At 45.1% G+C, this 12,500-nt stretch overlaps 2 protein-coding genes across 3 annotated transcripts in view; one reads left to right on the top strand and one right to left on the bottom strand.

Moving 5' to 3' along the window:
- Nucleotides 1–6,016, top strand: part of LOC118313024 (protein FAM83B-like) — a 10,174-nt gene extending 4,158 nt beyond the window's left edge. Inside the window, exons 3-4 of one of the 2 annotated variants that reach the window (XM_035638213.2) lie at nucleotides 2,466–2,590; nucleotides 2,688–6,016. In XM_035638213.2, coding sequence (XP_035494106.1) covers nucleotides 2,466–2,590; nucleotides 2,688–4,716 — 2,154 coding nt within the window. In that variant the 3' untranslated portion in view covers nucleotides 4,717–6,016. The remainder of the gene's footprint in view (nucleotides 1–2,465; nucleotides 2,591–2,687) is intronic. The other variant, XM_035638214.2, reaches the window with a different exon arrangement.
- A 243-nt stretch (nucleotides 6,017–6,259) lies between these two features.
- On the bottom strand, nucleotides 6,260–10,147 carry lgsn (lengsin, lens protein with glutamine synthetase domain). Its single transcript, XM_035638215.2, has 4 exons — nucleotides 9,564–10,147; nucleotides 8,723–9,425; nucleotides 8,108–8,274; nucleotides 6,260–7,629 (listed from the first exon to the last, which is right to left on the bottom strand). The coding sequence occupies exons 1-4, from the start codon at nucleotides 9,585–9,587 to the stop codon at nucleotides 6,439–6,441; spliced, it is 2,085 nt and encodes a 694-aa protein (XP_035494108.1). The 5' UTR covers nucleotides 9,588–10,147; the 3' UTR covers nucleotides 6,260–6,438.
- Nucleotides 10,148–12,500: the final 2,353 nt, after the last annotated feature.

Here is a 12,500-nt window from a genome sequence, read left to right as displayed (position 1 = left end):
GGGGGTGTGGTCTGACAGAGCTCGTCCACCTACACCTGCAACCGTGCGCCGATTGGACGGCACCAGCTGTCAATCACGCTGTATCCACGGCCCCGGTGCGTTATGGTCTATGTGGCTGTTACGTCGTGTATTGAAGAAGACTTGAAACAAGAGATTGAACCGCGAACTCCTAAAACAAATGTTGCAGCATCTCCCTCGTCCCCCGGTGTTACCGACATTATGACTCAAGTCGTTCTCTCGCAGACTCCTACAGAAACAACCAGTGGAGTCGCCCTCTGTTGGTGATTCCAGAGAATACAGGCTGACGACGTCCATTTATTTTTTACAGTCTTATAGATAGCGTCTTTTTTAAGCCAAGATGCGCTCGTGGCCCAGATCTGGCAAACATGAGTTCAAGTGCCAAGACTCCAGCAGTGTGAAAAAGACAAACACCTTCCAGTCCCTTCGTGCACGGACATTTCATCTTGTGCTCAACATGTAGAGTTGAAGAGGGAGATCGGTTCTTCTCGTCTGGTCTACAACATTCACAGGACTTCGGATCTGAAGTGGAGATTTTCCGGCCTCTTTAAAAGAAAAATGTACTTTTCTATTTTTCTGCTCCTCCCGTCACGTGTTTGCAGATCAGTATTCCGTACATCAGTATTCCGTAGATGTGCCGGCGGAGGAAGCTTCGCCTGTGCGACGACCTTTCGTCTGTTGGCAGGAGCATTAAGTGGATTAAGTCTGACATTTGCTCGGCGCCCTTGTGGAAATGCTTCACCATCGTTTCTTCCCCCGATGCGTTTCTACCTGTCATTAACATGTGAGGCGGCTGCAGCCGCCGCAGGACTGACTGATCTGTCGGCGCGGCCGGATTTTCCTGTTGAACCACGTCAGGACGATGTTTCAACAGTTCAAACCACGAGTCGACAGAATGAACACGCTTGTGATCTTTCTGTAAATTGCGTAGCCAGTAGCCACGTAGAAATACCAGCCGCGGAAAAACAGAGACGCAGGTTCGATCTTGTCGAGAGCCACAAAGGATTCATCTGTGTGTGTGTGTGTGTGTGTGTGTGTGTGTGTGTGAGTGTGTGAGAGTGTGTGTGTGTGTGAGTGTGAGTGAGTGAGTGAGTGAGTGAGTGAGTGTGTGTGTGTGTGAGTGAGTGAGTGAGTGTGTGTGTGTGTTAACACTACTAGTAATGGAAATGGAAAGAAAAAAATCCTGTTCTACTCAGTTTAGAATTTAATTAAAACCCCCCAAGTGAAATATATCTCATTTAAAATTTAAATTATTTTTGATTTACTTAAGAACCGACTGTGTTATATGTTGTATGTCATTTTCCACTGGAGAAGTGAAAGAACAAGGGAACATAAAGTATTTAAGATGAGGGCCGAAATAAACCTGATGTATTAATATCTGAAGTATTCATTTAAAACCCTTGAATTGAAATGTCCCTCCGGTTGTTAAGGTCATGAGGTGTCAACTCACGCTGTTCAGCACAAAGATTGTTCAAAACCCAAACACACATTTGTATAAAATGACGTGCAAACCCTTTATAGAATATTTCCTTTTGACTAAACGGTGATAAAAGACAAGGCGACTTGGGTTTGGATATTTCACTCACTGTAAACTTACAGCTGCAGTAAGGAGCAGTCAGTTTGGGGTGTGATGATGGTCCCAACTTTAAAGCTGCTTAAGGTGACATGAAATGCCCAAACTGGACATTAAAGGGTTAACGGAAGGAGCTCATAGCCTCACTAGCGGCCACCTGAGGCAGTAACAGTCATTACACCATTACTGGAATGCAGAGGGATCCCTGCAGCTGAGGCCGTGTTTCGAATTCAGTTTCTTTAATTGTACACTTACAGGAGCCGGTTGCACCAGCTGGTCTTACGCCTGGTCTTGCGATACGTTGGTCGTAACTTGGCGTTCTTAGTCCGACTGTTGCACCATCTGGGGCAATAAAAGTAGGTAAAGTAGTCGATTTTATGAGCGAAAACTTGTGGCGGAGCAAATTAAATTGAACATAAATGAATAGGTTTCAGCGATCGCTCTGACGTTCATCAGTCATGGGGATCATTGTCTATTGGCACAAAATTGCATCGCTATGACCAGACGTAGTTAAGACGAGTTGTAAGTTTGGTTGGTGCGAGGAATGATCTTAACTAAGACAGAGTTAGCAGTAAAGCTCAGTCTTAGTAAAGTCCAGTTGGTTCAACCGGCCCCATATTCCCAGCGATGCAATTCCAAATAATGCTAATGTTGCTCCATGACGTCTGGACCAACTGCTACATTGTCAGCAAACAGTTGCTGTGTAAATAGATAAGTGTGGTGTTCACTGCTGCCCCCAAGTGGCCAGAAATTGCAGTTACTGCAGGCTTAGGTAAAAATACATTTTCCAATTTGAAAGGGGCAAATGTACAAACATGAAATCATGTCAGAAGGTAGCTGAGGTAGTTAACTTTGTGATTTTGTTTCCACACAGAACATTCGAATCCGGACAGTTCAGGGGCAGCAGTACCAGTGTCAGTCTGGGGTCAGGTTTCATGGAGGTTTGGAGCAGAAGTTCATTCTGGTCGACTGCCAAACAGTTTTGTATGGAACTTACAGGTAAGTCAGTGCTCATCTGACCTCTCAATTTCCCCCACATTTGTGTCCCTCTGTCAGTCTCTCTTTGTGTTGACTGTGCCTTCATTTTCTTTTTCAGCTTTACATGGTCTTATGAGAAGATCAACCTCAGCATGGTCTTGGTGGTTACTGGTCAGCTGGTTTCCTCTTATGACGAAGAGTTTCGACGGCTGTACGCTCGCTCCACAGCTCCCACAGTTCTGTCCTGGGAGAGGCCACCTGCCCAGCACCTGAGAGACACTGTGGCCTTGCAGAGCCCAAACTCCAGCCAACTTTCCCTTCACCAAGTTCACATGACATCCAGAGCGATGCAAGGAATGAGGGGTGGTCAGGATGATCCGTTCAACAACCCCACCACACTCGCCAGGGGCCTCAGTGTGCAGGACAGGCTGCATCAGTCTCATTATCCTGACATGGGGAAGCTGGTGCGGGGGCACAGTTATGGCGGAGAACTGCAGAAGTTAAACTCCATGACTCGGCTGAGGATGGGGACCAAGGACATTGGACTCCTGGAGAGGACGGGATCGAACTTGATGCCAACAAACAGGTTGTCCCAGCAGCAGATTCGGCATCGCACTCGCTACGGCCCAGACCAGAATCTGATCCCGTTCAACTCTGAAACGTCACTGCACAGGTGGAAGATGGACACATACTTCAATGAGAGCGATATGCCTCTGGATGCATCACGGGATGCGTTATCCCCCATGACATCCCCATACAGCAGTAACACAGGCTTAAACGAGCAACAGTCACAGATGATTCACGGCAGGTCCAGGGACATTAAGTCCAGGTTGGAAGAAATGAGGCAGAAGAGGCTCAGTCTGCAGGAATATGCCAATCTCAGGCACAGCCAAGAGTGCCTGAGGTCTATGTATCCCGCCTTAGATAGACCTAAATTCATGTCTTCATTGAGAAATCTGGACATGAAGCAGAATGTGTTGGAATTAGAGTTCCATGCACAAAATGGTCGTAACATGGAATCAGCCAACCAGAAAACCGGTGAGCCAAACCATGAAGGTGACAGACAGACAATGCAGACATACGACTGGCTGGAGCCTCCTTCCAGGACAATATCAGCTTCTGACTTGGATATGAAACTGAACGACCCATCGCTCAAACTCTCTCATTTGCACTCCAGCAGTCTCAGTATCCATCACCCGAGAGCGATGGAGTCGTTGATTGAGATCCCTGAAGAAAAAGATGGTTCAAATACGCTAATCAACAGCGGATGTGAGGAAACCAAAGGTGAAAAAGCTGTTCCAACGGAGAACCCTGTGAAATCAAGCCTGCCTGCAGAATCAGACCATCAGGATGAAGCCAGAGGAAGTCATGGTTCAATAGGTAAAGTGGCCAACAGTTCAGCTGCTCCAAAGGAAACAAAGAAATCAGCATCTAGTGAAGCAGAAAACACGCCAAAGATTTTAAACACATCTGCAGGATCTCAGCATGCGACAGATGGTAAGAGTAGTAAAACAGAAAAGCGGCGAGAGGAACCTACGCTTCAGAGGAAGAATTCCATTAAAATGAAAGTACAAGCGATGCTTTCATCAGACGAAAAGAAAGCATCCAAAAAAGAGGAGAAGTCCCTCCAGAGAAAGGCCTCTTTGAGATCACAGACTCCCTCGGGATCAAGCCAACCCCTCAGGGCGGACCATTCACAGGCAACTGCTGCAGGGCAACCGACAAAGAAAGGTCAATCGCCGAGCACCTCCAGGTCGCAGAAGACTAGCAGTCCAACGGACACTGACAGGCATAAATCTGCGTTCCCAAGATTATCTCCCCATCGTTCAAGCAAAAGAAAGACGAACCTCGCGGCGGAGCAGGATCGAGGCTCGAGGAGCACTCTGAGCGACGAGGGGACAACGGTCTTTCAAGCCAGGAGGGAGAAAGCTTACAGCCGATACGAGTATTTGCTCACCACTGAAAGCACGGTAGACAAAGCGATGAGGACGGAAACCATGTGTCCCTCAGACAAAGACGGAGGCATGACGGCCTGGCATGGCAGCCATGACCCTGGCTACCCAATGTATCAGGCACAAAGTGGCACTGAAAAGAAACTGGGACGATTCATGCAGCGAGTAGGAAATTTCATAGGCAAGAATAAGTAGAGTCGCAGGGAGAGCGGAGGGCCGCCGCACTCATGAATGAAGGAGGTGTCAGTGCATCGTTAATTGATCTGTTTGGGCTCAGACACCGGCTGTTTGTGCTCAACCCTGCAGTGACTTTTATTTAATAATGTGGCTAAGAGCTTATCAGGGAAGCTATTTATCATCTGATGCCTAAACAGACGATGTCATCATTGGACCAAATCAGACAGAAGCTGAATGAAAGATGTGGTTTGTTTGGATCTGGTATGAAATAAGTGTCTTTGTATTAACCCTGAATTGGATGTTAAGGGGGGGAAGTTTAGTTGATGTGAAGATAGCAGTCAGTCAAGTAATTTGGTTATGTGGTTACAGCCGGGTGAAGATGACAGTAGCGCTTTAGACAGTGAAAAATATTTCATCAACAGAAATTGAAGTGTAAAAAAAAAAAATGTAAAAATGTGTCGAATTGAATATGTTTGTCCTGTCTAAAAGTTTAGTTTAAGTATAAATCTGTTAATATTCTATATTTTTCTTACAACAAATCCCACGACGAGATAAAGACCAACAACAGACGTTACCTGGCAACGAGTCGTGTTGACGTATCCTGAGCATTTTCCTCTGAGCCACAGAGCTCAGGCGTTGGTAAAGATTCAACAACTTCATTGCGATGAAAACACTAACTATGGCACTATTTAATACTGTTAGTCACATTTGTTTAGTCTAAAAACTACAACATCCATTATTGGAGGTTTTTTGTTTTAGTTTTTCTGTGGTGAGTGGATGTTCATTCTTGACTTTGGAAACCTGTTTGTGGAAACAAGCTCACCTCTGTTTCAATTTGTTGCTTTTTGTTGGAGCTTTTGACTTTAGCTTGTGATCTTCTTCAGCAGATGAATGATGAAAGTAAGACAAAAAAAATAGGGATTCGTGTAAAAATATGTACAATTCTGGCACAACTGGGAAAAAACAGTCCTAGTAACTGGGACTTGAGATCATTTTTATTTTTTTGTAATTAATGAAATATACTTGTCATCAGTAACTGTCATTTCTTGTTGTAAATTTTTGTGAAAACAAATAGTGATGTCAAAATTCCCAGATTAACATTGTGCATATAAACATACAGTACAATTTTAAAAAAGTCAAAGCATATTGTTGTTGTTTTTAAAAGAAACGCCTTATATCTGCAGATTTTCCCTTTGTGTATTTTTTATGAAATGATGTGACGTTCGGCTGAGAAAATGTTTGATGCTGTTCACAGAAGATTCCTTTAAAGATCTCCGTCAAACTAGAGCAAAACCAGACCTAAATTCTGCAGCCACATAATCAACCGCAAGAGGCTGTTTAGTTCGTTACACATCAGAAGACAAAACTGGACTGAAGAAAGAAGAGACAACCTCGTCACATTAGAGTTACAGCTTTACTTTAACTTGTCCACCTGGTGCAGGACGAAGACTCTTTGTTTTCATGATGTTGGTTGAGTTTGGAACGTGTGCACCGTTATGCACACACCAGTGACAGCAGTGATATAAAAGTACTGGGAAAAGAAAACACAGAAAACAACAAAAAGTTTTATAAAACCTTTATTTTTAAAATGAATCTGAAAAATATCTAAAATCTTAGGATAATGTATCAACATAATATATGAAATCAACAATTTTTATATTGAAGCTGTTGTTTCTCATGCTCCTATATGGCAGCAGGAACAGCGTTATATAAATATATGTTATGAAACAATGAGACTTTCTAGATAAAATACTCCAGGCACTTGTTCCTCTCGTCATCCAGCTCTTGGGTCTCAATCTCAAACTTTTTCATGGCGATGAAATACTGGACAAACGGCTCCCCGAGGGTGCTGCGGATCACGTGGTCGTCCCCCAGCGCCTCCAGCGCATCGTCGAGCTTCACCGGAATGGCAAATTCCTTCTGCTGACTGGGCGCCTTGTTCAGGCTCTCGACGTTCAGGTTGCGCCTGATGCCGTCCAGTCCGGCGGCCACTGTGGCGGCCAGCACGATGTAAGGGTTGGCCATGGCCGAGCCCAGCTTGTTGTCAATGTGCGTCTCCCTCCCACCGTGGAATTTGATGTTGAATGAGCTGCTGTTATCGTTGCAGCCACAGGTGGCGTACAGCATCCGTTTGGGGTCTTTGATCGTCTTGGCGATGTGGCTCCGGCAGCCGAGGCCGGGCGACATCAGGCAGCTCAGGGCGGCAGAGTGGGTGAGGAGCCCGGCCAGCCATTTCCTGCCGATCTCAGACAGCTCGCCTGCCTTCTCCCCACTGTGGAAGAGGCTACGTCGGCCATTAGCGTCCCACAAGCTGTGGGAGAGCACCCCTGCATTGTACAGCCCATCGTCGGTGAAGAAGCTGGCGATGTAGCTGTGTTTCCGTGCCATTTCTTTGATACCGGTGCGGAAGGTGAAGGCGCTATCTGCAGCCGCTATCCCAAATTCTGGCCTCAGAATGATCTCCATCTGGCCGGGCCCACTGGCAGAGGCAATGCTGTCTATGTCTGCGCCCATGCAGTACATGCTGTCCACCAGCTGCTGGGAGAAAGGCAGGTCATGGTTGCTCAGCAGGGTGGTAGCAGGGAACAGGAGCGTCTTCGGCCCGATCCGGTCCGGCGCTCCCAGGACACAGCATTCGTAGGTGAAAGAGGAGTGCAGGGAGAACCCCAGGCTTTGGAGCTGGCCGAGGAGCTGCTTGGCGATGAGGCGTGGTGAAGTGCGGAGGGGGCTTCCTGTCACTGTGCAGGGGTCACAGATGACCCGGGCCGTCTGCTCGGCCCAGGGTAGGACCCTGAAGGTCGACAGGTCGGGGATCAAAAGGATATCACTGCTGAAGTTGGCGGCGCTGGCGTTGTCCACTTCGTTGCTCTTGGGGCTCAGCGTTAGCTCCAGGTAACTTCTCGGCATTGGAACCCCGTATACGGCTTTCTCCTGCGGGTGCAACATTTACATTAAAGGAGTAAACTAGCATTTTTGTCAAGTAGATTCATTAGGAGATCAGTATCTATGTCATGTTGGATTTGGAGATGTACAATTAAAACTGAATTGAATAGAAAGTACGGAGGTACAGGAAAACAGGTAGTTAGTCTGTTTTATTACTCATTGGGCCTTCTTGTTTTCAGATTATATATTATTTGTATTTCTTGTCACTGTTTATTTATTCAGTAAGTTTATCCATCCAACCAGTAGTTCAGTATCCAATGTGTCTGCTTGTGGCTGTTTGTCAGTTAGTTCCAGCGTGTGACTCCATATGAAACAAAAAAATCTTATTCTTACATCTCTTTTTGTGAATGGATGAAATTAATAAGTTGAAGTTGATGTGTATTTTGAAAGAAAACAAGCTAGCTAACTGGTATTTGGGCTAAGCTAGGATAAGTGCCATGGTGGATGGATGGATGGAATTCCATACATGGAAGAAGCGAACAGGCACTGTCTTGGACCTGGACACCCCGTGGAGATCTGTGGCCTCGAAGCGGACAAAGTTGATGTTCTCTCGGGCGATCTGCTGCTTGATCTGCTCCATGGCTGCAATGAACCTCTGGTTACCGGAGAACTCGACCGTGTCGTTCCCGTTATCTGTAGAAAACAGTTTGAAATATCTGCAAAAACATTTGACAGCCGTTGATTTCCAATAATGAGCGTTCACATTTTAAAAATTAAAATTAAAGTTACAAATCGATGTTGTTTCCGGTGGCGTCATGACCAGTTCTGTTTGACTTCAGTAGAATTAGACCTGCCAGGCCAAATAACAGTATCCAAACATGGTGTATGTTGGTCAATAAGTAAAAGGAAAATAAAAAGCAAATGCCCAACTATGCTTGAGCTTATTTAGAAAAACACGAAGCAAAACAAATCAATATCCTTCATCAGTGACAACAGGAACTACAATGAGACAGATCCAAGATTTTAAGGCGAGACTTGACTCGATCTATCAGCTAAATTTTTTTAATTCATAGGAGAAGATATTTCTGGAATGAAATATCAGACGAAGATAGACTTGTCTTGTAACCAAAGCTTCACCAACCTGAATGAGAAGCTCCAGTCTCTTCCCAGGGGCCACCGCTCGCATGTGAGTGTCCGCTGACTCCCGGCTGCCTATTTGTGTTGGCATCAGACCTGAACGAGCTGGATGAATCCATGTTGGAAGGCTGAATGGATGTGCTCTCTCTGGACCTGGGCCCCCTTCTGGAAGCCTCAGACTGGGGTTTGAAGGTGCTGAACACCCTTTGGGGGTTTCCATCTTCCTGTCGTCCGTCGGGCCTTCCACTCTCATCTCTACCACTCCTGCTGCTGCTGCTCCCATGCAGGTACGTATAAGGACTCCCTGTCTTCCCGTCGTCTCTCACCGGACGGATGTTTAGCAGGGGACTGTCTCTCAGGATGGTCTTCAGCTCCTCCATGGTCTGCCTGGGGACACCCTTTTCACCGTAGGACGCCCTGGTGTGAGACGAATCCTCCCCGGTCCAGTCCTCCCCAGCAGAGGGTTCGTCCATCCGGCGATCGCCCACTCGCTCTGGGGGCCTGTGAGGCAAAGGGCCAATGGAGATCACGGTGGGGTTTTCTGGAGGAATGGGTCTGCTGGTTGGAGAGTGGATGATGGACGGACCTCCTCCTCTTCTGCTCCAATCCACAGGAGGCACATGTTTCCCGGTCACCTTCACTCCCTTCTTGTTGCCCAGGCTCATCCCTGTGCCGTCGATTTGGTCTTTGCTTCTACTCTCGCTCTCCTGCAAAACAACAAGAGATGGTCCAGTGTGTACGAGAAGAATTACCGATAAGATCAAATGAATTACAATGATAAAACACAAAAATTGCGAATTCTGTGCTTAAATCAAAGTCGAAAAGGTTAAATGTTGAATTGTTACCTTGAAATCCTCAGGGTCATTCATTTCTTTCTTTGTACTCTTTCATGAACAGTGATTTGGAAATTTGACGGCCCTCATGTGAAGACAGAGCTTCTCCCGCACATTAAGTTTTTATAGATATTTGGCACAATGGTGACGGATTAGAAAATTCTTTTTGCCCCCCCACCCCGACACCCGCGGGAGTCCGGCTGGAAACTGGCACCGGCCCGTGGCCGCCGGTGGACACTGAGCCGCCGGGCTTCCAGCTCATTGGCTGCCGGCGAGGACAATTCAGAGTCGCCTTTGTGTCGCTGCAAAGGGAGAATGCAGAGCTCAGCAGCTGTTTGTGCTTCCAGAAAGATTGTGTGTGAGCAAAGGTTTTTATTCTAGAGAGATAAAACAACAACTTGGGACGAGGACCAAACAATGGCTCCTGCTGCTGGTGATGCAGTAAACGGCTGCTGTCGGAGAGGAATCACTCTCCAGACTCCGAAATGTAGAAGAAGCTGTTTAACATGATTCAACCAATCAGCTTTCATGTATCAAAGGTTCAACCAATAAAAAACAAGGTCCAATCCACAAGGTCCTTTTAGTAGCTGTTCTGGAGCTTTCTACCATATCACACCATGTTCATCAGCAAACAGGGACAATAGGTTCTTATAAAAATGGATATTCAAATATCCCATTCAAATCAAATTATTATAGCACCATGCGTGGCAAACTCACTGTGCTGAGGAAGATGGTGTGAAACAACTGAAATCCACTAAATGGACCCAGTGTTGAGGTTGATTCGTCAACAGGGAGAAGAAGGAACTTTCAATCACAGTTGCAATAAGTCATAAATATACGTGTTGCAGTTGAATAATTTATTACTGCTTTGTAGATTCATAGTAAGTGACTGATAAGGAGTAGTTAAGGACTTGGTGTTTAATTCTTCCCTGACACGATTTAATCTCTCTGATGCATTCATCAATAAATAACTATAAAAGTAATGACTTACTGACCTTTACACCTGCATACAGTGAGTGAGTCAGGAATAAATAGTCATGGCGTTTCTTTTCTAACGGGTCGTCAGGCCGTGCAGCTGTAAATGATAGTAAATCATTATCACTGCAACAATGCATCCAAACCAGATCTGTAAATAAATTGTCAGCGAACAGGTTTTTGGCTCAGATGCTCTGCAGCTTGTTCGCAGGAAGTGTTGAAGAGAAGCTCGTCGTGCTGATGAATAAAAAGTTAGTTTTGCCCAAAGTGGACGAACAGCAGATAAGAAGAGTTTCTAACACGGGATTTCTCCGAAAATCCTTGGAGAGAGTTTTTACAACTGGGTCTCCTTGGAAGAATTAGATCCGTTCAATGAATATTAATTTCTTTATTCACTCATGCATGGAAATTAAACTTCTTCATTCATGTTGAACTGTGAAACTATAGTGAACAGATTTCCGCGAAACTCGGTGGAACGAAATAATCTTCTGTCGCCGATTCCGGACAAAGCCGTGGATCCAGGAATGGTTTTCATCGTTTGACATTTTCACAGATTTTCCCAGGGAATAATGATCCAATTCCCGGACATATTTATCGGCCTGACATCTATTTAGTGTGTGAGATCTGGTGCAGATTGATTGATTTAAAGGGGCGACGTTGGCTGAGGCACTCGTTGGACTGAGTTAACTGACCGACAACAAGATTCTTGAGAATTTTCTTCCGTACTGCATTGATGTAAGATCCAGTCAGGGAGCCATGTTGTGGGAAGGCTGTTATCAGTTGATGGAGGTTTTCTGTCCACGTGTGGTCCCAGGAGGAGGTCAGGTGGGGGGGGGGGGGGGGGGGGGGCAGAAAGATGTCTGGGCAGAACACCTCACATTTTCAGGGTGGGGTTTCCACGGCTCCGTCAAGCTGGAGACACTTTAATTCAGGAGGGAGCCGATTTATTTTTTCTGGGTTTCTCTTCAAAATAATGCTCACACAGTGTCATCACTGGGAACAGGAGAACTTAAACATACATACAGGTTTTAAGAATAAAATCGATATACTTGTTGTGAGTTGATGTGTAGTGCATCTTAATACAACTAATCTTCAAAGTAGACGCTTCAAACAGGCGTCAAGATGGAACCGGTTAACAATTCCAGCGTGTTGTTATTGTGCGAATGGTCCTGTTATTCCAGTTCTACCGCCGGATGATGAGTCATTCTTTGTGTTTGACCTTTAACTCGAAGGATCATTGCGTCTGTTTGGCCTCGAATAATTTCACCTGCAGGCCGGTGAAAACTGCCGCAAGGTCTCGAGCGCGCGACATTGTCTTTGACGTGTACCTGATCAATGAAGGCTTGAGACTTTGGAGAGTTTCACTTGTTATTCAGCAGTACGTTAGAACCACGCTGGCCCCAATTACACATTCTGTATAGCTTTACTTTTTATATGTCTCATTTTTGATTGTACAGTTGCTCTTCCCTTGTACCTACAGTGCCTGGTTTTTAAGTTCATTTGCTTTAAGTTAATTGGCCTGATCCTCCCCTTATATTTTTTTTATTTACCATTTACTATGTTTGTTATGCAGCAGAGCAGATTCTTTGTATGTGAGAACCTACTTGGCAATACACACGATTCTGGTATTTAAATAAAAAAGAAACTGGAAATTGATCTTCACAGAAAATTTTCATTTTATAGAATAACATTTTATTTGTTTCAGCTTTCAATTTTTCAAATTGATCCAGAGTCATGACCTCAGTATTTGTAAAAACTTCACTACAGACTAGAGCTGCAACTAACAATTATTTTCATTATCGATTAATCTGTTGATTATTTTCTCGATAAATTGATCAGTTGTTTGGTTCATAAAATGGTGAAAAATGTTGATCGTGTTTCCCAAAACTGAAAGATGATGTTTTGATTTGTCCACACACCAAAGATATTCAGTTCTTTGTCACAGAGGAGCAAATACAACAGGATATATTCACA

Source organism: Scophthalmus maximus, chromosome 8 (assembly GCF_022379125.1).
Source record: "Scophthalmus maximus strain ysfricsl-2021 chromosome 8, ASM2237912v1, whole genome shotgun sequence".
In the NCBI taxonomy this organism is placed as follows: domain Eukaryota; kingdom Metazoa; phylum Chordata; class Actinopteri; order Pleuronectiformes; family Scophthalmidae; genus Scophthalmus; species Scophthalmus maximus.
Note: the sequence above shows the minus strand (reverse complement) of the source record. Positions and strands in the feature narration are given on the sequence as shown.